The sequence below is a fragment of the Mobula hypostoma genome (assembly GCF_963921235.1).
Source record: "Mobula hypostoma chromosome 8 unlocalized genomic scaffold, sMobHyp1.1 SUPER_8_unloc_1, whole genome shotgun sequence".
Lineage (NCBI taxonomy): Eukaryota > Metazoa > Chordata > Chondrichthyes > Myliobatiformes > Myliobatidae > Mobula > Mobula hypostoma.
In genome coordinates, this window is record NW_026948120.1 from 411,043 (window position 1) to 436,462 (window position 25,420).

General features: G+C 55.1%; 1 protein-coding gene across 3 annotated transcripts in view; it reads right to left on the minus strand.

The window, feature by feature from the left end:
* tmem147 (transmembrane protein 147) overlaps window positions 1-22,937 on the minus strand; it is a 62,394-nt gene extending 39,457 nt beyond the window's left edge. Inside the window, exons 1-3 of one of the 3 annotated variants that reach the window (XM_063038954.1) lie at window positions 22,749-22,937; window positions 21,840-21,909; window positions 20,246-20,311 (exon numbers count right to left, since the gene is read on the minus strand). In XM_063038954.1, coding sequence (XP_062895024.1) covers window positions 20,246-20,311; window positions 21,840-21,909; window positions 22,749-22,825 — 213 coding nt within the window. In that variant the 5' untranslated portion in view covers window positions 22,826-22,937. Of the gene's footprint in view, window positions 1-20,245; window positions 20,312-21,839; window positions 21,910-22,332; window positions 22,495-22,748 lie in introns of those variants that run through there. The other 2 variants (XM_063038956.1, XM_063038955.1) reach the window with 2 other exon arrangements.
* Between the last annotated feature and the right edge of the window lie 2,483 nt (window positions 22,938-25,420).

A 25,420-nucleotide genomic window follows, 5' to 3' on the forward strand; every position in this document is an offset into this window, starting at 1 on the left:
TCTCCAGCCACGACACCCCAACTCGTCTCTGTGATCCTCTCCGGCCCCTACACCCCAACTCGTCTCTGTTATCCTCTCCAGACCCTACACCCCAACTCGTCACTGTGATCCTCTCCAGCCCCTACATCGCAACTCGTCTCTGTGATCCTCTCCAGCCCCTACACCCCAACTCGTCTCTGTGATCCTCTCCAACCACTACACCCCAACTCGTCTCTGTGATCCTCTCCAGCCCCTACATCCCAACTCGTCTCTGTGATCCTCTCTGGACCCAACACCCTAACTCGTCTTTCTGATCCTCTCCGGCCCCTACACCCCAACTCGTCTCTGTGATCCTATCCGGCCCCTACACCCCAACTCGTCTCTGTGATCCTCTCCGGACCATAAACCCCAACTCGTCTTTGTGATCCTATACAGCCCCTACACCCCAACTCGTCTCTGTGATCCTCTCTGGCCCGTACACCCTAACTCGTCTCTGTGATCCTCTCCAGCCCCTACACCCCAACTCGTCTCTGTGATCCTCTCCGGCCCCTACACCCCAACTCGTCTTTGTGATCCTCTCCGGCCACTACACCCCAACTCGTCTCTGTGATCCTCTCCGGCCCCTACACCGCAACTCGTCTCTGTTATCCTCTCCAGCCCCTGCACCCCAACTCGTCTCTGTGATCCTCTCTGGCCCCTGCATCCCAACTCGTCTCTGTGATCCTCTCCAGCCCCTACATCGCAACTCGTCTCTGTGATCCTCTCCGGCCCCAACACCCCAACTCGTCTTTCTGATCCTCTCCGGCCACTACACCCGAACTTGTGTCTGTGATCCTCTCCGGCCACTACACCCCAACTCGTCTCTGTGATCCTCTCCAGCCCCTACACCCCAACTCGTCTTTGTGATCCTATCCAGCCCCTACACCCCAACTCGTCTCTGTGATCCTCTCCGGCCCCTACACCCCAACTCGTCTCTGTGATCCTCTCCGGCCACTACACCCCAACTCGTCTCTGTGATCCCCTCCGGCCCCTACACCCCAACTCGTCTCTGTGATCCTCTCCAGCCCCTACACCCCAACTCGTCTCTGTGATCCTCTCCAGCCCCTACACCCCAACTCGTCTTTGTGATCCTCTCCAGCCCCTACACCCTAACTCGTCTCTGTGATCCTCTCCGGCCCCTACACCCCAACTCGTCTCTGTGATCCTCTCTGGCCCCTACATCCCAACTCGTCTCTGTGATCCTCTCCGGCCCCAACACCCCAACTCGTCTTTCTGATCCTCTCCGGCCACTACACCCCAACTCGTCTCTGTGATCCTCTCTGGCTCATTCACCCTAACTCGTCTCTGTGATCCTCTCCAGCCCCTGCATCCCAACTCGTCTCTGTGATCCTCTCCGGCCCCAACACCCCAACTCGTCTTTCTGATCCTCTCCGGCCACTGCACCCGAACTTGTCTCTGTGATCCTCTCCGGCCACTACACCCCAACTCGTCTCTGTGATCCTCTCCAGCCACGACACCCCAACTCGTCTCTGTGATCCTCTCTGGCCCCTACACCCTAACTTGTCTCTGTGATCCTCTCCAGCCCCTACACCCCAACTCGTCTCTGTGATCCTCTCTGGCCCCTACACCCCAACTCGTCGTTGTGATCCTCTCCGGCCCCTACACCCCAACTCGTCTCTGTGATCCTCTCCGGACCCTACACCCCAACTCGTCTTTGTGATCCTATACAGCCACTACACCCCAACTCGTCTCTGTGATCCTCTCCGGCCCCTACACCCCAACTCCTCTCTGTGCTCCTCTCCAGCCACTACACCCCAACTCGTCTCTGTGATCCTCTCCGGCCACTACACCCCAACTTGTCTTTGTGATCCTCTCCAGCCACTACACCCCAACTCGTCTCTGTGATCCTCTCCGGCCACTACACCCCAACTCGTCTTTGTGATCCTCTCCAGCCCCTACACCCTAACTCGTCTCTGTGATCCTCTCCGGCCCCTACACCCCAACTCGTCTCTGTGATCCTCTCCGGCCCCAACACCCCAACTCGTCTTTCTGATACTCTCCGGCCACTACACCCCAACTCCTCTCTGTGATCCTCTCTGGCTCATTCACCCTAACTCGCCTCTGTGATCCTCTCCAGCCCCTACACCCCAACTCGTCTCTGTGATCCTCTCCGGCCCCTACACCCCAACTCGTCTCTGTGATCCTCTCTGGCCCCTACACCCCAACTCGTCTCTGTGATCCTCTCTGGCCCGTACACCCTAACTCGTCTCTGTGATCCTTTCCAGCCCCTACACCCCAACTCGTCTTTGTGATCCTCTCCGGCCCCTGCACCCCAACTCGTCTCTGTGATCCTCTCCGGCCCCTACACCCCAACTCGTCTCTGTTATCCTCTCCAGACCCTACACCCCAACTCGTCACTGTGATCCTCTCCAGCCCCTACATCGCAACTCGTCTCTGTGATCCTCTCCGGCCCCAACACCCCAACTCGTCTTTCTGATCCTCTCCGGCCACTACACCCGAACTTGTCTCTGTGATCCTCTCCGGCACTACACCCCAACTCGTCTCTGTGATCCTCTCCAGCCACGACACCCCAACTCGTCTCTGTGATCCTCTCCGGCCGCTACACCCCAACTCGTCTCTGTTATCCTCTCCAGACCCTACACCCCAACTCGTCACTGTGATCCTCTCCAGCCCCTACATCGCAACTCGTCTCTGTGATCCTCTCCAGCCCCTACACCCCAACTCGTCTCTGTGATCCTCTCCAACCACTACACCCCAACTCGTCTCTGTGATCCTCTCCAGCCCCTACATCCCAACTCGTCTCTGTGATCCTCTCTGGACCCAACACCCTAACTCGTCTTTCTGATCCTCTCCGGCCCCTACACCCCAACTCGTCTCTGTGATCCTCTCCGGCCCCTACACCCCAACTCGTCTCTGTGATCCTCTCCGGACCATAAACCCCAACTCGTCTTTGTGATCCTATACAGCCCCTACACCCCAACTCGTCTCTGTGATCCTCTCCGGCCCCTACACCCCAACTCGACTCTGTGATCCTCTCCAGCCACTACACCCCAACTCGTCTCTGTGATCCTCTCCGGCCACTACACCCCAACTCGTCTTTGTGATCCTCTCCAGCCACTACACCCCAACTCGTCTCTGTGATCCTCTCCGGCCACTACACCCCAACTCGTCTTTGTGATCCTCTCCAGCCCCTACACCCCAACTCGTCTCTGTGATCCTCTCCGGCCCCTACACCCCAACTCGTCTCTGTGATCCTCTCTGGCCCCAACATCCCAACTCGTCTCTGTGATCCTCTCCGGCCCCAACACCCCAACTCGTCTTTCTGATCCTCTCCGGCCACTACACCCCAACTCGTCTCTGTGATCCTCTCTGGCTCATTCACCCTAACTCGCCTCTGTGATCCTCTCCAGCCCCTACACCCCAACTCGTCTTTGTGATCCTCTCCAGCCCCTACATCCCAACTCGTCTCTGTGATCCTCTCCGGCCCCAACACCCCAACTCGTCTTTCTGATCCTCTCCGGCCACTACACCCCAACTCGTCTCTGTGATCCTCTCCAGCCCCTGCACCCCAACTCGTCTCTGTGATCCTCTCTGGCCCCTACACCCTAACTCGTCTCTGTGATCCTCTTCAGCCCCTACACCCCAACTCGTCTCTGTGATCCTCTCTGGCCCCTACACCCCAACTCGATTTTGTGATCCTCTCCGGCCCCTACACCCCAAATCGTCTTTGTGATCCTCTCCGGCCACTACACCCCAACTCGTCTCTGTGATCCTCTCCGGCCCCTACACCCCAACTCGTCTCTGTTATCCTCTCCAGCCCCTGCACCCCAACTCGTCTCTGTGATCCTCTCTGGCCCCTGCATCCCAACTCGTCTCTGTGATCCTCTCCAGCCCCTACATCGCAACTCGTCTCTGTGATCCTCTCCGGCCCCAACACCCCAACTCGTCTTTGTGATCCTCTCCGGCCACTACACCCCAACTCGTCTCTGTGATCCTCTCCGGCCACTACACCCCAACTCGTCTCTGTGATCCTCTCCAGCCCCTACACCCCAACTCGTCTTTGTGATCCTCTCCAGCCCCTACACCCCAACTCGTCTCTGTGATCCTCTCCGGCCCCTACACCCCAACTCGTCTCTGTGATCCTCTCCGGCCACTACACCCCAACTCGTCTCTGTGATCCTCTCCGGCCCCTACACCCCAACTCGTCTCTGTGATCCTCTCCAGCCCCTACACCCCAACTCATCTCTGTGATCCTCTCCAGCCCCTACACCCCAACTCGTCTTTGTGATCCTCTCCAGCCCCTACACCCTAACTCGTCTCTGTGATCCTCTCCGGCCCCTACACCCCAACTCGTCTCTGTGATCCTCTCTGGCCCCTACACCCCAACTCGTCTCTGTGATCCTCTCCGGCCCCAACACCCCAACTCGTCTTTCTGATCCTCTCCGGCCACTACACCCCAACTCGTCTCTGTGATCCTCTCTGGCTCATTCACCCTAACTCGTCTCTGTGATCCTCTCCAGCCCCTGCATCCCAACTCGTCTCTGTGATCCTCTCCGGCCCCAACACCCCAACTCGTCTTTCTGATCCTCTCCGGCCACTGCACCCGAACTTGTCTCTGTGATCCTCTCCGGCCACTACACCCCAACTCGTCTCTGTGATCCTCTCCAGCCACGACACCCCAACTCGTCTCTGTGATCCTCTCTGGCCCCTACACCCTAACTTGTCTCTGTGATCCTCTCCAGCCCCTACACCCCAACTCGTCTCTGTGATCCTCTCTGGCCCCTACACCCCAACTCGTCGTTGTGATCCTCTCCGGCCCCTACACCCCAACTCGTCTCTGTGATCCTCTCCGGACCCTACACCCCAACTCGTCTTTGTGATCCTATACAGCCACTACACCCCAACTCGTCTCTGTGATCCTCTCCGGCCCCTACACCCCAACTCGTCTCTGTGATCCTCTCCAGCCACTACACCCCAACTCGTCTCTGTGATCCTCTCCGGCCACTACACCCCAACTTGTCTTTGTGATCCTCTCCAGCCACTACACCCCAACTCGTCTCTGTGATCCTCTCCGGCCACTACACCCCAACTCGTCTCTGTGATCCTCTCCAGCCCCTACACCCCAACTCGTCTCTGTGATCCTCTCCGGCCCCTACACCCCAACTCGTCTCTGTGATCCTCTCCGGCCCCAACACCCCAACTCGTCTTTCTGATACTCTCCGGCCACTACACCCCAACTCCTCTCTGTGATCCTCTCTGGCTCATTCACCCTAACTCGCCTCTGTGATCCTCTCCAGCCCCTACACCCCAACTCGTCTCTGTGATCCTCTCCGGCCCCTACACCCCAACTCGTCTCTGTGATCCTCTCTGGCCCCTACACCCCAACTCGTCTCTGTGATCCTCTCTGGCCCGTACACCCTAACTCGTCTCTGTGATCCTCTCCAGCCCCTACACCCCAACTCGTCTTTGTGATCCTCTCCGGCCCCTACACCCCAACTCGTCTCTGTGATCCTCTCCGGCCCCTACACCCCAACTCGTCTCTGTTATCCTCTCCAGACCCTACACCCCAACTCGTCACTGTGATCCTCTCCAGCCCCTACATCGCAACTCGTCTCTGTGATCCTCTCCGGCCCCAACACCTCAACTCGTCTTTCTGATCCTCTCCGGCCACTACACCCGAACTTGTCTCTGTGATCCTCTCCAGCCACGACACCCCAACTCGTCTCTGTGATCCTCTCCGGCCGCTACACCCCAACTCGTCTCTGTTATCCTCTCCAGACCCTACACCCCAACTCGTCACTGTGATCCTCTCCAGCCCCTACACCCCAACTCGTCTCTGTGATCCTCTCCAGCCCCTACACCCCAACTCGTCTCTGTGATCCTCTCCAACCACTACACCCCAACTCGTCTCTGTGATCCTCTCCAGCCCCTACATCCCAACTCGTCTCTGTGATCCTCTCTGGACCCAACACCCTAACTCGTCTTTGTGATCCTCTCCGGCCCCTACACCCCAACTCGTCTCTGTGATCCTCTCCGGCCCCTACACCCCAACTCGTCTCTGTGATCCTCTCCGGACCATACACCCCAACTCGTCTTTGTGATCCTCTCCAGCCCCTACACCCCAACTCGTCTCTGTGATCCTCTCCGGCCCCTACACCCCAACTCGTCTCTGTGATCCTCTCCAGCCACTACACCCCAACTCGTCTCTGTGATCCTCTCCGGCCACTACACCCCAACTCGTCTTTGTGATCCTCTCCAGCCACTACACCCCAACTCGTCTCTGTGATCCTCTCCGGCCACTACACCCCAACTCGTCTTTGTGATCCTCTCCAGCCCCTACACCCTAACTCGTCTCTGTGATCCTCTCCGGCCCCTACACCCCAACTCGTCTTTGTGATCCTCTCTGGCCCCAACATCCCAACTCGTCTCTGTGATCCTCTCCGGCCCCAACACCCCAACTCGTCTTTCTGATCCTCTCCGGCCACTACACCCCAACTCGTCTCTGTGATCCTCTCTGGCTCATTCACCCTAACTCGCCTCTGTGATCCTCTCCAGCCCCTACACCCCAACTCGTCTTTGTGATCCTCTCCAGCCCCTACATCCCAACTCGTCTCTGTGATCCTCTCCGGCCCCAACACCCCAACTCGTCTTTGTGATCCTCTCCGGCCCCTACACCCCAACTCGTCTCTGTGATCCTCTCCAGCCCCTACACCCCAACTCGTCTCTGTGATCCTCTCTGGCCCCTACACCCTAACTCGTCTCTGTGATCCTCTCCAGCCCCTACACCCCAACTCGTCTCTGTGATCCTCTCTGGCCCCTACACCCCAACTCGATTTTGTGATCCTCTCCGGCCCCTACACCCCAAATCGTCTTTGTGATCCTCTCCGGCCACTACACCCCAACTCGTCTCTGTGATCCTCTCCGGCCCCTACACCCCAACTCGTCTCTGTGATCCTCTCCGGCCCCTATACCCCAACTTGTCTTTGTGATCCATTCCAGCCCCAACACCCCAACTCGTCTCTGTGATCCTCTCTGGCCCCTACACCCCAACTCGTCTCTGTGATCCTCTCCAGCCACTACACCCCAACTCGTCTTTGTGATCCTCTCAAGCCACTACACTACAACTCGTCTCTGTGATCCTCTCCGGCCACTACACCCAAACTCGTCTTTGTGATCCTCTCCAGCCCCTACACCCCAACTCGTCTCTGTGATCCTCTCTGGCCCGTACACCCTAACTCGTCTCTGTGATCCTCTCCAGCCCCTACACCCCAACTCGTCTTTGTGATCCTCTCCGGCCCCTACACCCCAACTCGTCTTTGTGATCCTCTCCGGCCACTACACCCCAACTCGTCTCTGTGATCCTCTCCGGCCCCTGCATCCCAACTCGTCTCTGTGATCCTCTCCAGCCCCTACATCGCAACTCGTCTCTGTGATCCTCTCCGGCCCCAACACCCCAACTCGTCTTTCTGATCCTCTCCGGCCACTACACCCGAACTTGTGTCTGTGATCCTCTCCAGCCACTACACCCCAACTCGTCTCTGTGATCCTCTCCAGCCACGACACCCCAACTCGTCTCTGTGATCCTCTCCAGCCCCTACACCCCAACTCGTCTTTGTGATCCTCTCCAGCCCCTACACCCCAACTCGTCTCTGTGATCCTCTCCGGCCCCTACACCCCAACTCGTCTCTGTGATCCTCTCCGGCCACTACACCCCAACTCGTCTCTGTGATCCTCTCCGGCCCCTACACCCCAACTCGTCTCTGTGATCCTCTCCAGCCCCTACACCCCAACTCGTCTCTGTGATCCTCTCCAGCCCCTACACCCCAACTCGTCTTTGTGATCCTCTCCAGCCCCTACACCCTAACTCGTCTCTGTGATCCTCTCCGGCCCCTACACCCCAACTCGTCTCTGTGATCCTCTCTGGCCCCTACATCCCAACTCGTCTCTGTGATCCTCTCCGGCCCCAACACCCCAACTCGTCTTTCTGATCCTCTCCGGCCACTACACCCCAACTCGTCTCTGTGATCCTCTCTGGCTCATTCACCCTAACTCGCCTCTGTGATCCTCGCCAGCCCCTACACCCCAACTCGACTTTGTGATCCTCTCCAGCCCCGACATCCCAACTCGTCTCTGTGATCCTCTCCGGCCCCAACACCCCAACTCGTCTTTCTGATCCTCTCCGGCCACTACACCCCAACTCGTCTCTGTGATCCTCTCCAGCCCCTACACCCCAACTCGTCTCTGTGATCCTCTCTGGCCCCTACACCCTAACTTGTCTCTGTGATCCTCTCCAGCCCCTACACCCAAACTCGTCTGTGTGATCCTCTCTGGCCCCTACACCCCAACTCGATTTTGTGATCCTCTCCGGCCCCTACACCCCAACTCGTCTTTGTGATCCTCTCCGGCCACTACACCCCAACTCGTCTCTGTGATCCTCTCCGGCCCCTACACCCCAACTCGTCTCTGTGATCCTCTCCAGCCACTACACCCCAACTCGTCTCTGTGATCCTCTCCGGCCCCTACACCCCAACTTGTCTTTGTGATCCTCTCCAGCCCCTACACCCCAACTCGTCTCTGTGATCCTCTCTGGCCCCTACACCCCAACTCGTCTCTGTGATCCTCTCCAGCCACTACACCCCAACTCGTCTTTGTGATCCTCTCCAGCCACTACACCCCAACTCGTCTCTGTGATCCTCTCCGGCCACTACACCCCAACTCGTCTTTGTGATCCTCTCCAGCCCCTACACCCCAACTCGTCTCTGTGATCCTCTCCGGCCACTACACCACAACTCGTCTCTGTGATCCTCTCCGGCCCCTACACCCCAACTCGTCTCTGTGATCCTCTCCGGCCACTACACCCCAACTCGTCTCTGTGATCCTCTCCGGCCCCTACACCCCAACTCGTCTCTGTGATCCTCTCCGGCCCCTACACCCCAACTCGTCTCTGTGATCCTCTCCGGCCCCTACACCCCAACTCGTCTCTGTGATCCTCTCCAGCCACGACACCCCAACTCGTCTCTGTGATCCTCTCTGGCCCCTACACCCCAACTCGTCTCTGTGATCCTCTCTGGCCCGTACACCCGAACTCGTCTCTGTGATCCTCTCCAGCCCCTACACCCCAACTCGTCTTTGTGATCCTCTCCGGCCCCTACACCCCAACTCGTCTTTGTGATCCTCTCCGGCCACTACACCCCAACTCGTCTCTGTTATCCTCTCCAGCCCCTACACCCCAACTCGTCTCTGTGATCCTCTCCAGCCACTACACCCCAACTCGTCTCTGTGATCCTCTCCAGCCCCTACATCGCAACTCGTCTCTGTGATCCTCTCCGGCCCCAACACCCCAACTCGTCTTTGTGATCCTCTCCGGCCCCTACACCCCAACTCATCTCTGTGATCCTCTCCGGCCACTACACCCCAACTCGTCTCTGTGATCCTCTCCAGCCACGACACCCCAACTCGTCTCTGTGATCCTCTCTGGCCCCTACACCCTAACTTGTCTCTGTGATCCTCTCCAGCCCCTACACCCCAACTCGTCTCTGTGATCCTCTCTGGCCCCTACACCCCAACTCGTCGTTGTGATCCTCTCCGGCCCCTACACCCCAACTCGTCTCTGTGATCCTCTCTGGCCCGTGCATCCTAACTCGTCTCTGTGATCCTCTCCAGCCACTACACCCCAACTCGTCTTTGTGTTCCTCTCGGGACCCTACACCCCAACTCGTCTTTGTGATCCTCTCCGGCCCCTACACCCTAACTCGTCTCTGTGATCCTCTCCAACCACTACACCCCAACTCGTCTCTGTGATCCTCTCCAGCACCTACATCCCAACTCGTCTCTGTGATCCTCTCTGGACCCAACACCCTAACTCGTCTTTCTGATCCTCTCCGGCCCCTACACCCCAACTCGTCTCTGTGATCCTCTCCGGCCCCTACACCCCAACTCGTCTCTGTGATCCTCTCCGGCCCCTACACCCCAACTCGTCTCTGTGATCCTCTCCGGCCCCTACACCCCAACTCGTCTCTGTGATCCTCTCCGGCCCCTACACCCCAACTCGTCTCTGTGATCCTCTCCAGCCACTACACCCCAACTCGTCTCTGTGATCCTCTCCGGCCACTACACCCCAACTCGTCTCTGTGATCCTCTCCAGCCACGACACCCCAACTCGTCTCTGTGATGCTCTGTGGCCCCAACACCCCAACTCGTCTCTGTGATCCTCTCTGGCCCGTACACCCTAACTCGTCTCTGTGATCCTTTCCAGCCCCTACACCCCAACTCGTCTTTGTGATCCTCTCCGGCCCCTACACCCCAACTCGTCTCTGTGATCCTCACTGGCCCCTACACCCTAACTTGTCTCTGTGATCCTCTCCAGCCCCTACACCCAAACTCGTCTCTGTGATCCTCTCTGGCCCCTACACCCCAACTCGATTTTGTGATCCTCTCCGGCCCCTACACCCCAACTCGTCTTTGTGATCCTCTCCGGCCACTACACCCCAACTCGTCTCTGTGATCCACTCCGGCCCCTACACCCCAACTCGTCTCTGTAATCCTCTCCAGCCACTACACCCCAACTCGTCTCTGTGATCCTCTCCGGCCCCTACACCCCAACTTATCTGTGTGATCCACTCCAGCCCCTACACCCCAACTCGTCTCTGTGATCCTCTCTGGCCCCTACACCCTAACTCGTCTCTGTGATCCTCTCCAGCCACTACACCCCAACTAGTCTTTGTGATCCTCACCAGCCACTACACCCCAACTCGTCTCTGTGATCCTCTCCGGCCACTACACCCCAACTCGTCTTTGTGATCCTTTCCAGCCCCTGCACCCCAACTCGTCTCTGTGAATCTCTCCGGCCACTACACCACAACTCGTCTCTGTGATCCTCTCCGGCCCCTACACCCCAACTCGTCTCTGTGATCCTCTCCGGCCACTACACCCCAACTCGTCTCTGTGATCCTGTCCGGCCCCTACACCCCAACTCGTCTCTGTGATCCTCTCCGGCCCCTACACCCCAACTCGTCTCTGTGATCCTCTCCGGCCCCTACACCCCAACTCGTCTCTGTGATCCTCTCCAGCCACGACACCCCAACTCGTCTCTGTGATCCTCTCTGGCCCCTACACCCCAACTCGTCTCTGTGATCCCCTCTGGCCCGTACACCCGAACTCGTCTCTGTGATCCTTTCCAGCCCCTACACCCCAACTCGTCTTTGTGATCCTCTCCGGCCCCTACACCCCAACTCGTCTTTGTGATCCTCTCCGGCCACTACACCCCAACTCGTCACTGTGATCCTCTCCAGCCCCTACATCGCAACTCGTCTCTGTGATCCTCTCCGGCCCCAACACCCCAACTCGTCTTTCTGATCCTCTCCGGCCACTGCACCCGAACTTGTCTCTGTGATCCTCTCCGGGCACTACACCCCAACTCGTCTTTGTGATCCTCTCCGGCCCCTACACCCCAACTCGTCTCTGTGATCCTCACTGGCCCCTACACCCTAACTTGTCTCTGTGATCCTCTCCAGCCCCTACACCCAAACTCGTCTCTGTGATCCTCTCTGGCCCCTACACCCCAACTCGATTTTGTGATCCTCTCCGGCCCCTACACCCCAACTCGTCTTTGTGATCCTCTCCGGCCACTACACCCCAACTCGTCTCTGTGATCCACTCCGGCCCCTACACCCCAACTCGTCTCTGTGATCCTCTCCAGCCACTACACCCCAACTCGTCTCTGTGATCCTCTCCGGCCCCTACACCCCAACTTGTCTGTGTGATCCACTCCAGCCCCTACACCCCAACTCGTCTCTGTGATCCTCTCTGGCCCCTACACCCTAACTCGTCTCTGTGATCCTCTCCAGCCACTACACCCCAACTAGTCTTTGTGATCCTCACCAGCCACTACACCCCAACTCGTCTCTGTGATCCTCTCCGGCCACTACACCCCAACTCGTCTTTGTGATCCTCTCCAGCCCCTACACCCCAACTCGTCTCTGTGAATCTCTCCGGCCACTACACCCCAACTCGTCTCTGTGATCCTCTCCGGCCCCTACACCCCAACTCGTCTCTGTGATCCTCTCCGGCCACTACACCCCAACTCGTCTCTGTGATCCTCTCCGGCCCCTACACCCCAACTCGTCTCTGTGATCCTCTCCGGCCCCTACACCCCAACTCGTCTCTGTGATCCTCTCCGGCCCCTACACCCCAACTCGTCTCTGTGATCCTCTCCAGCCACTACACCCCAACTCGTCTCTGTGATCCTCTCTGGCCCCTACACCCCAACTCGTCTCTGTGATCCTCTCTGGCCCGTACACCCCAACTCGTCTCTGTGATCCTCTCCAGCCCCTACACCCCAACTCGTCTTTGTGATCCTCTCCGGCCCCTACACCCCAACTCGTCTTTGTGATCCTCTCCGGCCACTACACCCCAACTCGTCTCTGTGATCCTCTCCGGCCACTACACCCCAACTCGTCTCTGTGATCCTCTCCGGCCCCTACACCCCAACTCGTCTCTGTGATCCTCTCTGGCCCCTACACCCTAACTTGTCTCTGTGATCCTCTCCAGCCCCTACACCCCAACTCGTCTCTGTGATCCTCTCTGGCCCCTACACCCCAACTCGATTTTGTGATCCTCTCCGGCCCCTACACCCCAACTCGTCTTTGTGATCCTCTCCGGCCACTACACCCCAACTCGTCTCTGTGATCCTCTCCGGCCCCTACACCCCAACTCGTCTCTGTGATCCTCTCCAGACACTACACCCCAACTCGTCTCTGTGATCCTCTCCGGCCCCTACACCCCAACTTGTCTTTGTGATCCTCTCCAGCCCCTACACCCCAACTCGTCTTTGTGATCCTCTCTGGCCCCTACACCCCAACTCGTCTTTGTGATCCTCTCCAGCCACTACACCCCAACTCGTCTTTGTGATCCTCTCCAGCCACTACACCCCAACTCGTCTCTGTGATCCTCTCCGGCCACTACACCCCAACTCGTCTTTGTGATCCTCTCCAGCCCCTACACCCCAACTCGTCTCTGTGATCCTCTCCGGCCCCTACACCCCAACTCGTCTCTGTGATCCTCTCTGGCCCCTACACCCCAACTCGTCTCTGTGATCCTCTCCGGCCACTACACCCCAACTCGTCTCTGTGATCCTCTCCGGCCCCTACACCCCAACTCGTCTCTGTGATCCTCTCCGGCCCCTACACCCCAACTCGTCTCTGTGATCCTCTCCGGCCCCTACACCCCAACTCGTCTCTGTGATCCTCTCCGGCCCCTACACCCCAACTCGTCTCTGTGATCCTCTCTGGCCCCTACACCCCAACTCGTCTCTGTGATCCTCTCTGGCCCGTACACCCTAACTCGTCTCTGTGATCCTCTCCAGCCCCTACACCCCAACTCGTCTTTGTGATCCTCTCCGGCCCCTACACCCCAACTCGTCTTTGTGATCCTCTCCGGCCACTACACCCCAACTCGTCTCTGTGATCCTCTCCAGCCCCTACACCCCAACTCGTCTCTGTGATCCTCTCCAGCCACTACACCCCAACTCGTCTCTGTGATCCTCTCCAGCCCCTACATCGCAACTCGTCTCTGTGATCCTCTCCGGCCCCAACACCCCAACTCGTCTTTCTGATCCTCTCCGGCCACTACACCCGAACTTGTCTCTGTGATCCTCTCCGGCCACTACACCCCAACTCGTCTCTGTGATCCTCTCCAGCCACGACACCCCAACTCGTCTCTGTGATCCTCTCTGGCCCCTACACCCTAACTTGTCTCTGTGATCCTCTCCAGCCCCTACACCCCAACTCGTCTCTGTGATCCTCTCTGGCCCCTACACCCCAACTCGTCGTTGTGATCCTCTCCGGCCCCTACACCCCAACTCGTCTCTGTGATCCTCTCTGGCCCGTACACCCTAACTCGTCTCTGTGATCCTCTCCAGCCCCTACACCCCAACTCGTCTTTGTGATCCTCTCGGGACCCTACACCCCAACTCGTCTTTGTGATCCTCTCCGGCCCCTACACCCTAACTCGTCTCTGTGATCCTCTCCAACCACTACACCCCAACTCGTCTCTGTGATCCTCTCCAGCCCCTACATCCCAACTCGTCTCTGTGATCCTCTCTGGACCCAACACCCTAACTCTTCTTTCTGATCCTCTCCGGCCCCTACACCCCAACTCGTCTCTGTGATCCTCTCCGGCCCCTACACCCCAACTCGTCTCTGTGATCCTCTCCGGCCCCTACACCCCAACTCGTCTCTGTGATCCTCTCCGGCCCCTACACCCCAACTCGTCTCTGTGATCCTCTCCGGCCCCTACACCCCAACTCGTCTCTGTTATCCTTTCCAGCCCCTACACCCCAACTCGTCTCTGTGATCCTCTCCAGCCACTACACCCCAACTCGTCTCTGTGATCCTCTCCAGCCCCAACACCCCAACTCGTCTCTGTGATCCTCTCCGGCCACTACACCCCAACTCGTCTCTGTGATCCTCTCTGGCCCATACACCCTAACTCGTCTCTGTGATCCTCTCCAGCCCCTACACCCCAACTCGTCTTTGTGATCCTCTCCGGCCCCTACACCCCAACTCGTCTCTGTGATCCTCTCTGGCCCCTACACCCTAACTTGTCTCTGTGATCCTCTCCAGCCCCTACACCCCAACTCGTCTCTGTGATCCTCTCTGGCCCCTACACCCCAACTCGATTTTGTGATCCTCTCCGGCCCCTACACCCCAAATCGTCTTTGTGATCCTCTCCGGCCACTACACCCCAACTCGTCTCTGTGATCCTCTCCGGCCCCTACACCCCAACTCGTCTCTGTGATCCTCTCCAGCCACTACACCCCAACTCGTCTCTGTGATCCTCTCCGGCCCCTACACCCCAACTTGTCTTTGTGATCCTCTCCAGCCCCTACACCCCAACTCGTCTCTGTGATCCTCTCCGGCCCCTACACCCCAACTCGTCTCTGTGATCCTCTCCGGCCCCTACACCCCAACTCGTCTTTGTGATCCTCTCCAGCCACTACACCCCAACTCGTCTCTGTGATCCTCTCCGGCCACTACACCCCAACTCGTCTTTGTGATCCTCTCCAGCCCCTACACCCCAACTCGTCTCTGTGATCCTCTCTGGCCCCTACACCCCAACTCGTCTCTGTGATCCTCTCCGGCCCCTACACCCCAACTCATCTCTGTGATCCTCTCCGGCCCCTACACCCCAACTCGTCTCTGTGATCCTCTCCGGCCCCTACACCCCAACTCGTCTCTGTGATCCTCTCCGGCCACTACACCCCAACTCGTCTCTGTGATCCTCTCCGGCCCCTACACCCCAACTCGTCTCTGTGATCCTCTCCAGCCACTACACCCCAACTCGTCTCTGTGATCCTCTCTGGCCCCTACACCCCAACTCGTCTCTGTGATCCTCTCTGGCCCCTACACCCCAACTCGTCTCTGTGATCCTCTCCAGCCCCTACACCCCAACTCGTCTCTGTGATCCTCTCCGGCCCCTACACCCCAACTCGTCTCTGTGATCCTCTCCGGCCACTACACCCCAACTCGTCTCTGTGATCCTCTCCAGCCCCTACACCGCAACTCGTCTCTGTGATCCTCTCCGGCCCCAACACCCCAACTCGTCTTTCTGATCCTCTCCGGCCCCTACACCCCAACTCGTCTCTGTGATCCTCTCCGGCCCCTACACCCCAACTCATCTCTGTGATCCTCTCCGGCCCCTACACCCCAACTCGTCTCTGTGATCCTCTCTGGCCCCTACACCCTAACTTGTCTCTGTGATCCTCTCCAGCCCCTACACCCCAACTCGTCTCTGTGATCCTCTCTGGCCCCTACACCCCAACTCGATTTTGTGATCCTCTCCGGCCCCTACACCCCAACTCGTCTTTGTGATCCTCTCCGGCCACTACACCCCAACTCGTCTCTGTGATCCTCTCCGGCCCCTACACCCCAACTCGTCTCTGTGATCCTCTCCAGCCCCTACACCCCAACTCGTCTCTGTGATCCTCTCCGGCCCCTACACCCCAACTTGTCTCTGTGATCCTCTCCAGCCCCTACACCCCAACTCGTCTCTGTGATCCTCTCTGGCCCCTACACCCCAACTCGTCTCTGTGATCCTCTCCAGCCCCTACACCCCAACTCGTCTTTGTGATCCTCTCCGGCCACTACACCCCAACTCGTCTCTGTGATCCTCTCCGGCCCCTACACCCCAACTCGTCTTTGTGATCCTCTCCGGCCCCTACACCCCAACTCGTCTTTGTGATCCTATACAGCCCCTACACCCCAACTCGTCTCTGTGATCCTCTCCGGCCCCTACACCCCAACTCGTCTCTGTGATCCTCTCCAGCCACTACACCCCAACTCATCTCTGTGATCCTCTCCAGCCCCTACACCCTCTATTCGTCTCTGTGATCCTCTCCGGCCCCTACACCCCAACTCGTCTCTGTGATCCTATCCAGCCCCTACACCTCAACTCGTCTCTGTGATCCTCTCCGGCCCCTACACCCCAACTTGTCTCTGTGATCCTCTCTGGCCCCTACATCCCAACTCGTCTCTGTGATCCTCTCCGGCCCCAACACCCCAACTCGTCTTTCTGATCCTCTCCGGCCACTACACCCCAACTCGTCTCTGTGATCCTCTCTGGCCCATACACCCTAACTCGTCTCTGTGATCCTCTCCAGCCCCTACACCCCAACTCGTCTTTGTGATCCTCTCCAGCCCCTACATCCCAACTCGTCTCTGTGATCCTCTCCGGCCCCAACACCCCAACTCGTCTTTCTGATCCTCTCCGGCCACTACACCCCAACTCGTCTCTGTGATCCTCTCCGGCCACTACACCCCAACTCGTCTCTGTGATCCTCTCCAGCCCCTACACCCGAACTCGTCTCTGTGCTCCTCTCTGGCCCCTACACCCTAACTTGTCTCTGTGATCCTCTCCAGCCCCTACACCCCAACTCGTCTCTGTGATCCTCTCTGGCCCCTACACCCCAACTCGATTTTGTGATCCTCTCCGGCCCCTACACCCCAAATCGTCTTTGTGATCCTCTCCGGCCACTACACCCCAACTCGTCTCTGTGATCCTCTCCGGCCCCTGCACCCCAACTCGTCTCTGTGATCCTCTCCAGCCCCTACACCCCAACTCGTCTCTGTGATCCTCTCCGGCCCCTACACCCCAACTTGTCTGTGTGATCCTCTCCAGCCCCTACACCCCAACTCGTCTCTGTGATCCTCTCTGGCCCCTACACCCTAACTCGTCTCTGTGATCCTCTCCAGCCCCTACACCCCAACTCGTCTTTGTGATCCTCTCCAGCCACTACACCCCAACTCGTCTCTGTGATCCTCTCCGGCCACTACACCCCAACTCGTCTTTGTGATCCTCTCCAGCCCCTACACCCCAACTCGTCTCTGTGATCCTCTCCGGCCACTACACCCCAACTCGTCTCTGTGATCCTCTCCGGCCCCTACACCCCAACTCGTCTCTGTGATCCTCTCCGGCCACTACACCCCAACTCGTCTCTGTGATCCTCTCCGGCCACTACACCCCAACTCGTCTCTGTGATCCTCTCCGGCCCCTGCACCCCAACTCGTCTCTGTGATCCTCTCCAGCCACTACACCCCAACTCGTCTCTGTGATCCTCTCCGGCCACTACACCCCAACTCGTCTCTGTGATCCTCTCCGGCCCCTACACCCCAACTCGTTTCTGTGATCCTCTCCGGCCACTACACCCCAACTCGTCTTTGTGATCCTCTCCAGCCACTACACCCCAACTCGTCTTTGTGATCCTCTCCAGCCACTACACCCTAACTCGTCTCTGTGATCCTCTCCAGCCACTACACCCCAACTCGTCTCTGTGATCCTCTCCGGCCCCTACACCCTGACTCGTCTCTGTGATCCTCTCCGGCCCCTACACCCCAACTCGTCTCTGTGATCCTCTCCGGCCCCTACACCCCAACTCGTCTCTGTGATCCTCTCGTCTCTGTGATCCTCTCCGGCCCCTACACCCTGACTCGTCTCTGTGATCCTCTCCGGCCCCTACACCCCAACTCGTCTCTGTGATCCTCTCCGGCCCCTACACCCCTCCCAATCTCAATGATCTCTTTTGGCCATTACACCTCTTCCCATTTCTGCTCTTAACTACCTTAGCTGCCTGTTCTTCAGCTCTCTTCCCTGTACCTCTCCGTCTTCCTGTCGCCTCCCAGGACGCTCCTTAAGCCTCCGTGTTTAATGAAGCATGCGACTTTCTGTCTGAACATCAGTTTCTACGAGGCCTGGTGCCAAATGGATGCCTGATTTACTCCCTGTTCTATTGTTAGTCGAACTATTAAAAGAAACAGCAGTTTTGGAAAGTACCTTACTGTGCCAGAACTGAGCAAGGAAGGTCTGACGTGTGAATGCAAACAGTAGAGAAACAAGCCATACGGCCCACGACATCTGTGCTGACACATCCTATTTCAACCTAAATCTATGCCCTCTGGTATTTGATATTTCTACCCTGGCAAAAAGACTGTCTACTCTATGTGTCTTATAATTTTATAAATTTCTATCAGGGCTCCCCTCAATTGATTGAGGACTTCAGGAAGGGGAAGTTGAGGGAACACACACCAGTCCTCAGTGAGGTAAAGTTGAGCAGCTTCAAGTTCCTGGTGTCAGCCTCTCAGAGAATCTATCCCGGGTCCAACATATTGACGCAATCACAAGGAAGGCACACCAACGGCTCTACTTCATTAGGGAGTTTGAGGAGATTTGGTATGTCACCAAAGACTCGAGCAAATTTCTACAGATATCCCATGGAGAGCATTCCAGCTGGTCGCATCACCATCTGGGTATGGAGGCTCTAACACAGTGGATCAGGAAAAGCTGCTGAGGATTGTAGACTTAGCCAAACCATCACATCACAAGCCTGCTGACCACTGAGAACATCTTAGAAAGGCAGCATCTATCTCCACGGACCCCCATCACCCTGGACATGCTAACAGAGAGGAGGTACAGAAGATCCACAACTCAACATTTTAGGAACAGCTTCCTCCCCTCCACCATCAGTTTTCTGAACGGTCCAAGAACCCATGAACTCTACCTCACCATGTCACTCTCTTTTTGCACTATATATTTATATATATTTCTTATTGTGACTTATCCTAATGTTTTTTTAATGTATTGCTGTCACAAACAAATTTTAGGACATACAATATGTCAGGGATTATCAACCTGATTCGAAACTCAATGCCAAATTAAACTAAATCCGTCCCGCTTGCACAATGTCCATCTCCCTCTACTTCCTGCACGTTCACGTGTTTAAGAGCCTTCTTACACACCTCTATCGTATCTGCCTCTATCACCCCTGGCAATGCATTCCAGGCACCTACAACCCTGTGTGTAACAAAAATCTTGCACATCTGCTTTGAACTTAGCCCCTCTCACTATAAACCCATGCCCTCGAGTATTTGACACTTCTACCCTGGAGAAAGACTCTGACTGTCTACTCTATGCCTCTTGAAATTCGATAAACTTCTTTCAAATCTCCTCTCAGCCCCCGCTCCAGAGAAAACAACCCAAGTTTGTCCAGCCTCTCCCTATAGCTCAAGCAGGCAGCATCCTGGTGAACCACTTTTATACCTCTCCAAAGCCTTCACACCCTTCCTGTGACGCAGTGAGCAGAACTGCACACAATACTCCAGATGCCACCTGACCAAAATTTTCCTACAGCTGCAACATGACTGATTCGTGTACCCAACGCCCACCCGATGAACGCAAGCATTCTGTCCACCACCTTCACCTTCTGCTCTATCAGCATTGCCGCTTTCAGGGAACTATGGACTTGGACACAAGATCCCTCTGTATATCAATACTGTTAAAGGTCCTGTCATTAACTGTGTACTGTCCCTATACATTTGATATCCACAATTAAGCTCCCTCTTCCATTCCTCTGCCCAGATATGCAAGTGATCTTATCCTGCCGCGTCCTTTGACTGTCCTCTGCCCTCCACACTGCCCACAACTCCACCAATTTTTGCACTACTTATATTTCTTACTATCTTTGTTAAAATAATTTATATATCACTCTGTACTGATGCCACAAAACAAACTTCACAACACGTCAGTGATAATAAAACTGACTGGTTCAGCTTGTGTTGTCTACAAACTCACTAACCCACTGGTTGACATTGTCACCGAGAGCATAACCCAGCCCGAATGGAAAGCCAGCCCAGATACGAGATGGCAGCCGCACGAGCAAACTCTTCTCCCCGTGCACCAGCCAGCCTCTACTTACCCCCACAAAGTCATAGACACCGACTGAGGCATCCCAGGTGGGGAAGAACGTGGCGAGGAACAGCATCTGGTAAGGGAGAGAGAAATAAAAAGAAAGGTCAGTTCACGCACCTCGCCAAGTAAAGAGAAAATTGAAACAGTAATAAATTGCGGGAGGCATCGATGGATGGCACTGTGGTGCAAAGGGCACCGTGCCTCACGTCTCCAGAGAACGTGGTTCGATGCCAGCCTCTGGCACTATGTGTGCCCACAAGCATCTCTCTCTCGATGCTCTTCACTTTCCATGGTGAATGGCACTGAGCAACTTAAAAGACAGCTTCAAACCGCCCCCCCCAGTTAGCAGACTCCTGAACAGATCTCTTGTACTCACAATCTCTGAACCTCAATATGATCGTACCTTCTTGTCTACCTGCACTGCACTTTCCCTGTTACTGTAACACTTTAGTCTACATTCTATCTTGTACTACCTCGCTGTACTGATGTGATGAAATGATCTGTACGGATGGTATGCAAAACAAAGTTTTTCCACAGTAGCTCAAAACATGTAACAATATTAAATCAATATACCATTTCTTGTAACATTGGTATTGGTCACATGTGCCAAGATTCTAGTCTCGTGTACCATTCATACAGATCAGATCATTGCACAGTGCACTGAGGTACAATGCTACACCTGCCCATAAATCCTTTAAAGAACTGGATTTCCCTCCCTCCACTAATGATTCTGCCCTCTCCTGCATCCCCTCCATTTCCTGTACATCTGCGCTCACCCCATCTTCCCATCATCATATCATAGCACTGAGTCCTTGTTGTCCTTACCTACCAGCCCATCAGCCTCTGCATCCAACATGCTATCTTCCGCAACTTCCACCATTTCCAGAGGGACTCTACCACTGAAAGTATCTTTACCTCCCACCCCCCTTCCCCCGCTTTCCACGGGGCTCGCTTCCTCCGCGATTCTCTTGACCATTTGTCCCTCCCCACTAATCTCCCTCCAGGCACTTTCAGCTGCAAACGGCCCAAGTGCCACACCTGCCCATACACCTCCTCCCTCGCCTCCTTTCAGGGCCCCAATAGTCCTTCCGGGTGTGAGGCAACACTTCACCTGCCAATCTGCCGGGGTCGTCTAGTGTTTCCAGTGCTCCCAGTGCAGCTTCCTCTGCACTGGTATTGGTGAGACCCGTCTTAAATTGGGGGACCACTTTGTCGAGCACCTCTGTACCATGCGCCATAAACAGGATTTCCCTTTGGCCAGACATTTTAATCCTAATTCCCATTCTGACATATCAATTCATGGCCTCCTCTTGCACCAAAATGAGGCCACCCTCAGGGTGGAGGAGAAACAACTGATATTCCATCTGGTTAACCTCCAACCTGATGGATTTTGATTAAAGTTTCCACTGTCGGAGTAATTCCCTTCCCATCCTGAAGCATCTGAAAGCCTGAAATGCCTGTTATGAATACAGTAGGGACAATAAGAGAGGTATATTTAAGTCTCATTGCCCGTAACACAGTAGCACGAGGTGATCTAGGAGTCCCTGGGTTGGGTGTTACAGCGGTTCTGAGATGGACGGTAGACAGGTCAAAGGTTTTACCTTACACAGCTGGACAAACAGGTAGGTGGCGCCAGCTTGGACACACCTCCAGAAAGCATTGTACTCCGATCTGGAACAAAAAAAAGACTTCAAGAAACAGTCCAAGCAGCTTTCATCTGTCCTAGGTGTTATATCAGTAAGTTCCTAAAGATGTACCACGGACAGCTTTCTGTCTGGTGCGGAGTTGCCAACGCACGGGATCGAAAGAGGGCTGCGGACTCAGCAACAGCTCCATCACGGGGCAACCCTCTCTCCCCCCACCCCCCATCAAGGTCATCTGCAAGAGGCAGTGCCTCAAGAAGGGGGCATTCTTCACTGAGGACTCTCACCATTCGGCACATGGAGTTTTCTCATTACTACCCTACCATCGGGAGGGAGGTACAGGGGCCTGAAGACCCACACTCAACGAGCCAGAAACAGCCTCTTCACCTCTGCCATCAGATTTCTGAATTATTCCTCGTATGCACATTTTTTTTATTTTATTGTAACTTACAGTAATTGGAGTACGACCGCCACAAAACAATATTTCACGACTTGTCAGTTTTGATTTTGATAGGGGTAACGACTAAGGCATTCAGCGGGTACTTGAGCCAGTGGGAACGAGTTGGCCATTGGGATGTGAGCTGAAGGTGCAACGGAGCGAATAAAGGTGGATTAGACTCAGGTATCCAGCTGGGAGGGGGGAGGGCCATGGACAAGTGTGACAGATCCCATTTAAAGTGGGGCCGGGGGTGGGGGAAGACCTTTCCACCAGTGTGCGCACGCGTAATACCGTGACCGGCAAGCAGCCCCCGGGGGGGGCCGGCCCCAGTGCGCATGCGCCGTTCCATCAGTAAACCCAACGAGCATGCGCAGAGAGCTCGGCACGGGCGGGAACCGGCCGTTCGCCGCCCTCTCTCACTCACTCACAAGCCGGTGCACTTGTAGGCGATGAAGTACGGCGAGTAAGCCAGGGCGAAGCAGTTGCCGAAGTGGAAGAGCGTCATGACGCGTAGTGTCGGGAACCACTAGGCGTCCCGGAAGGCGGAAGGGAGAAACGACGGGCACACCGACCGAATAGCTGCCACGCTCGAAGTAGGTCCGTCCCAAAAAGACCGTCCCTCTGCCGCCGAGGAATGTGGATAAAGGTTCCGCCGGCGAGAACCACCCCCTCCTGAGCATCACGGGGGAAGGAGATATTTGGCGGAGAGCACGCGAGGCTGGGGGGTGGGGGCGAGAACTGAGTCAAGATTGCTGGGGTTAAGAAAGTGGACGAGGTAAACAGAGTGAAACACTAGGGTCAATGGGAGTTAAGAATGGTTCAGACAATGTGTAAAACCCGGGTCCTTGGGTGCTAAGGTTTATGGGGGGGTTAACCTGGTGGGGTCAAGGGGCAAGGGCAAGAGTGTAACACTGCAATCAATGGTGTCACATTTGCTGGAGTCAGTGAGGGTTAAAATGCAGTGGTCAACAGGGTGTCAAGAATTCCGGGGTCAATGAGGTCAGCAATGCTGGGGCAATGATTAAGCCATGGGGTCACTGAGGTTTGGGATGTAATGAGGCTGGGGTCAATAAAGGTCAAGCTCATTGGGATCAACTTGGTTGAAGATTTTGTGGTAAACGAAGGGGCAACAAGTGTATAACATGGGTTGGTGTGGTAATGACACTGGGCTGAAAAGAAGAGATGTTCCATTGTCAATGAGGGATAAAAACAGGGTTTAATATTTTTGTCAGAGGAGTAACCATAGGGTCAAAGGAAGAAAATTAAGAACTTAACTGCAGAATAAAGTGTGGCAGCTACAGAGAAAGTGCTGTGCAGGTAAATGTTAATGTGCAAGATTAATACAGTCCGATCGTGAGTCAAGAACACACCTTATTGTACAAGAAATCTGTTCAATAGTCCAATAACAGCGGGGCAGAAGCTGTCCTTGATGCTGGTGTATGTGCCAGGCTTTTGTACCTTCTGCCGGATGGGAGAAGGGAGAAGAGAGAATGTCCGGGGTGGACATGCTCTTTGATTATGCTGGCTGCTTTACTGAGGCAGTGGGAAGTGTAAACGGAGTCCATTGGGCAGAAAGCTGGGGGCATGACATCCCAGGTAGTGATGTCTGGATTGCCACCTGTGCCGTGCGCCAGTGAGGGTAGAAACAGGACAACTTAGTAGATAAATGTGTGGCTGAGAGGCTGGTGCAGGAGGCCAGATATTCCAGATATGATGGATGGTAAAAAAGCAAAGATCACATGCAGTCATGGGAGATTTTAACATGCAGATCGATTGGGAAAATCAGGTCAGGTCGGAAGTGGATCGCAAGAGAGTGAGTTTGCTGAATGCCTACAAGATGGCTGTTTAGAGTGGTTTGTTGCTGAACGTAATAGGGGATCAGCTTTAATGGATTGGGTGTTATGTAATCGACCAGAGGTGATTCGGTGCTTAAAGTAAAAGAACCCCTAGGAGGCAATGATCATGATATGATTGAGTTCAACTTGAAATTTGACAGGGAGAAAGTAAAGTCTAACATAGCAGTGTTTCAGTGGAGTAAAAGAAATTGATATGAGAGAGGAGATAACCAAAGTAAATTGGAAGGAAATGCTGGCAGGCATGACAGCAGACCAAGAATGGCATGAGTTTCTGGGGAAAATGGGAAAGGTGCAGGATAGATGTATTCCAAAAGTGGAGAAATACTCAAATGGTAAAATAGTTCAACCATGACTGACAAGGGAAGTCAAAGCTATTGTAAAAGCAAAAGAGAGGGCATACAACAAAGCAGAAAATAGTGGGAAGGTAGAGGATTGGGAGGCTTTTAAAAACCTACAGAGAGCAACTAAAAGAATCATTAGGAGGGAAAAGATGAAATATGAAAGCAAGCTAGCAAACAATATCAAAGTGGATAGTAAACGCTTTTTCAAGTATATATAAAAAAAGAAATTAGAGTGGATATAGGATTGCTAGAAAGTGAGGCCAGAGAAATAATAACAGGGGACAAGAAGATCGCAGATGAACTAAATGAGTATTTTGCATCAATCTTCACCATGGAAGACAGTAGCAGTGCGCCAGATGTTGAACGGTGTGAGGGAAGAGAAGTGAGTGCAGTTACTGTTACAAGGAAGAAGGTGCTCAAAAAGCTGAAAGACCTAAAAGTACATAAGTCACCCAGACCAGATGAACTGCACCCTAGGTTTCTGAAAGAGGTAGCGTTAGAGATTGTGGTGGCATTAGAAATGATCTTTCAAAAATCATTAGACTCTGGCATGGTGCCAGAGGACTGGAAAATTGCAAATGTCACTCCACTCCTTAAGAAATGAGGAAGGCAGCAGAAAGGAGATTATAGATCAGTTAACCTGACCTCAGAGGTTGGGAAGATGTTAGAATCAGTTGTTAAGGATGAGGTTATGGAGTACTTTGTGACACAGGACAAGATAGGACAAAGTCAGCATGGTTTCTTTAAGAGAAAATCTTGCGTGATGAACCTGTTGGAATTCTTTGAGGATATTACAAGTAGGATAGATAAAGGGGATGTAGTGGATATTGTATATTTGGACTTTAAGAAGGCCTTTGACACATGAGGCTGCTTACTAAGTTAAGAGCCCATGGTATTACAAGA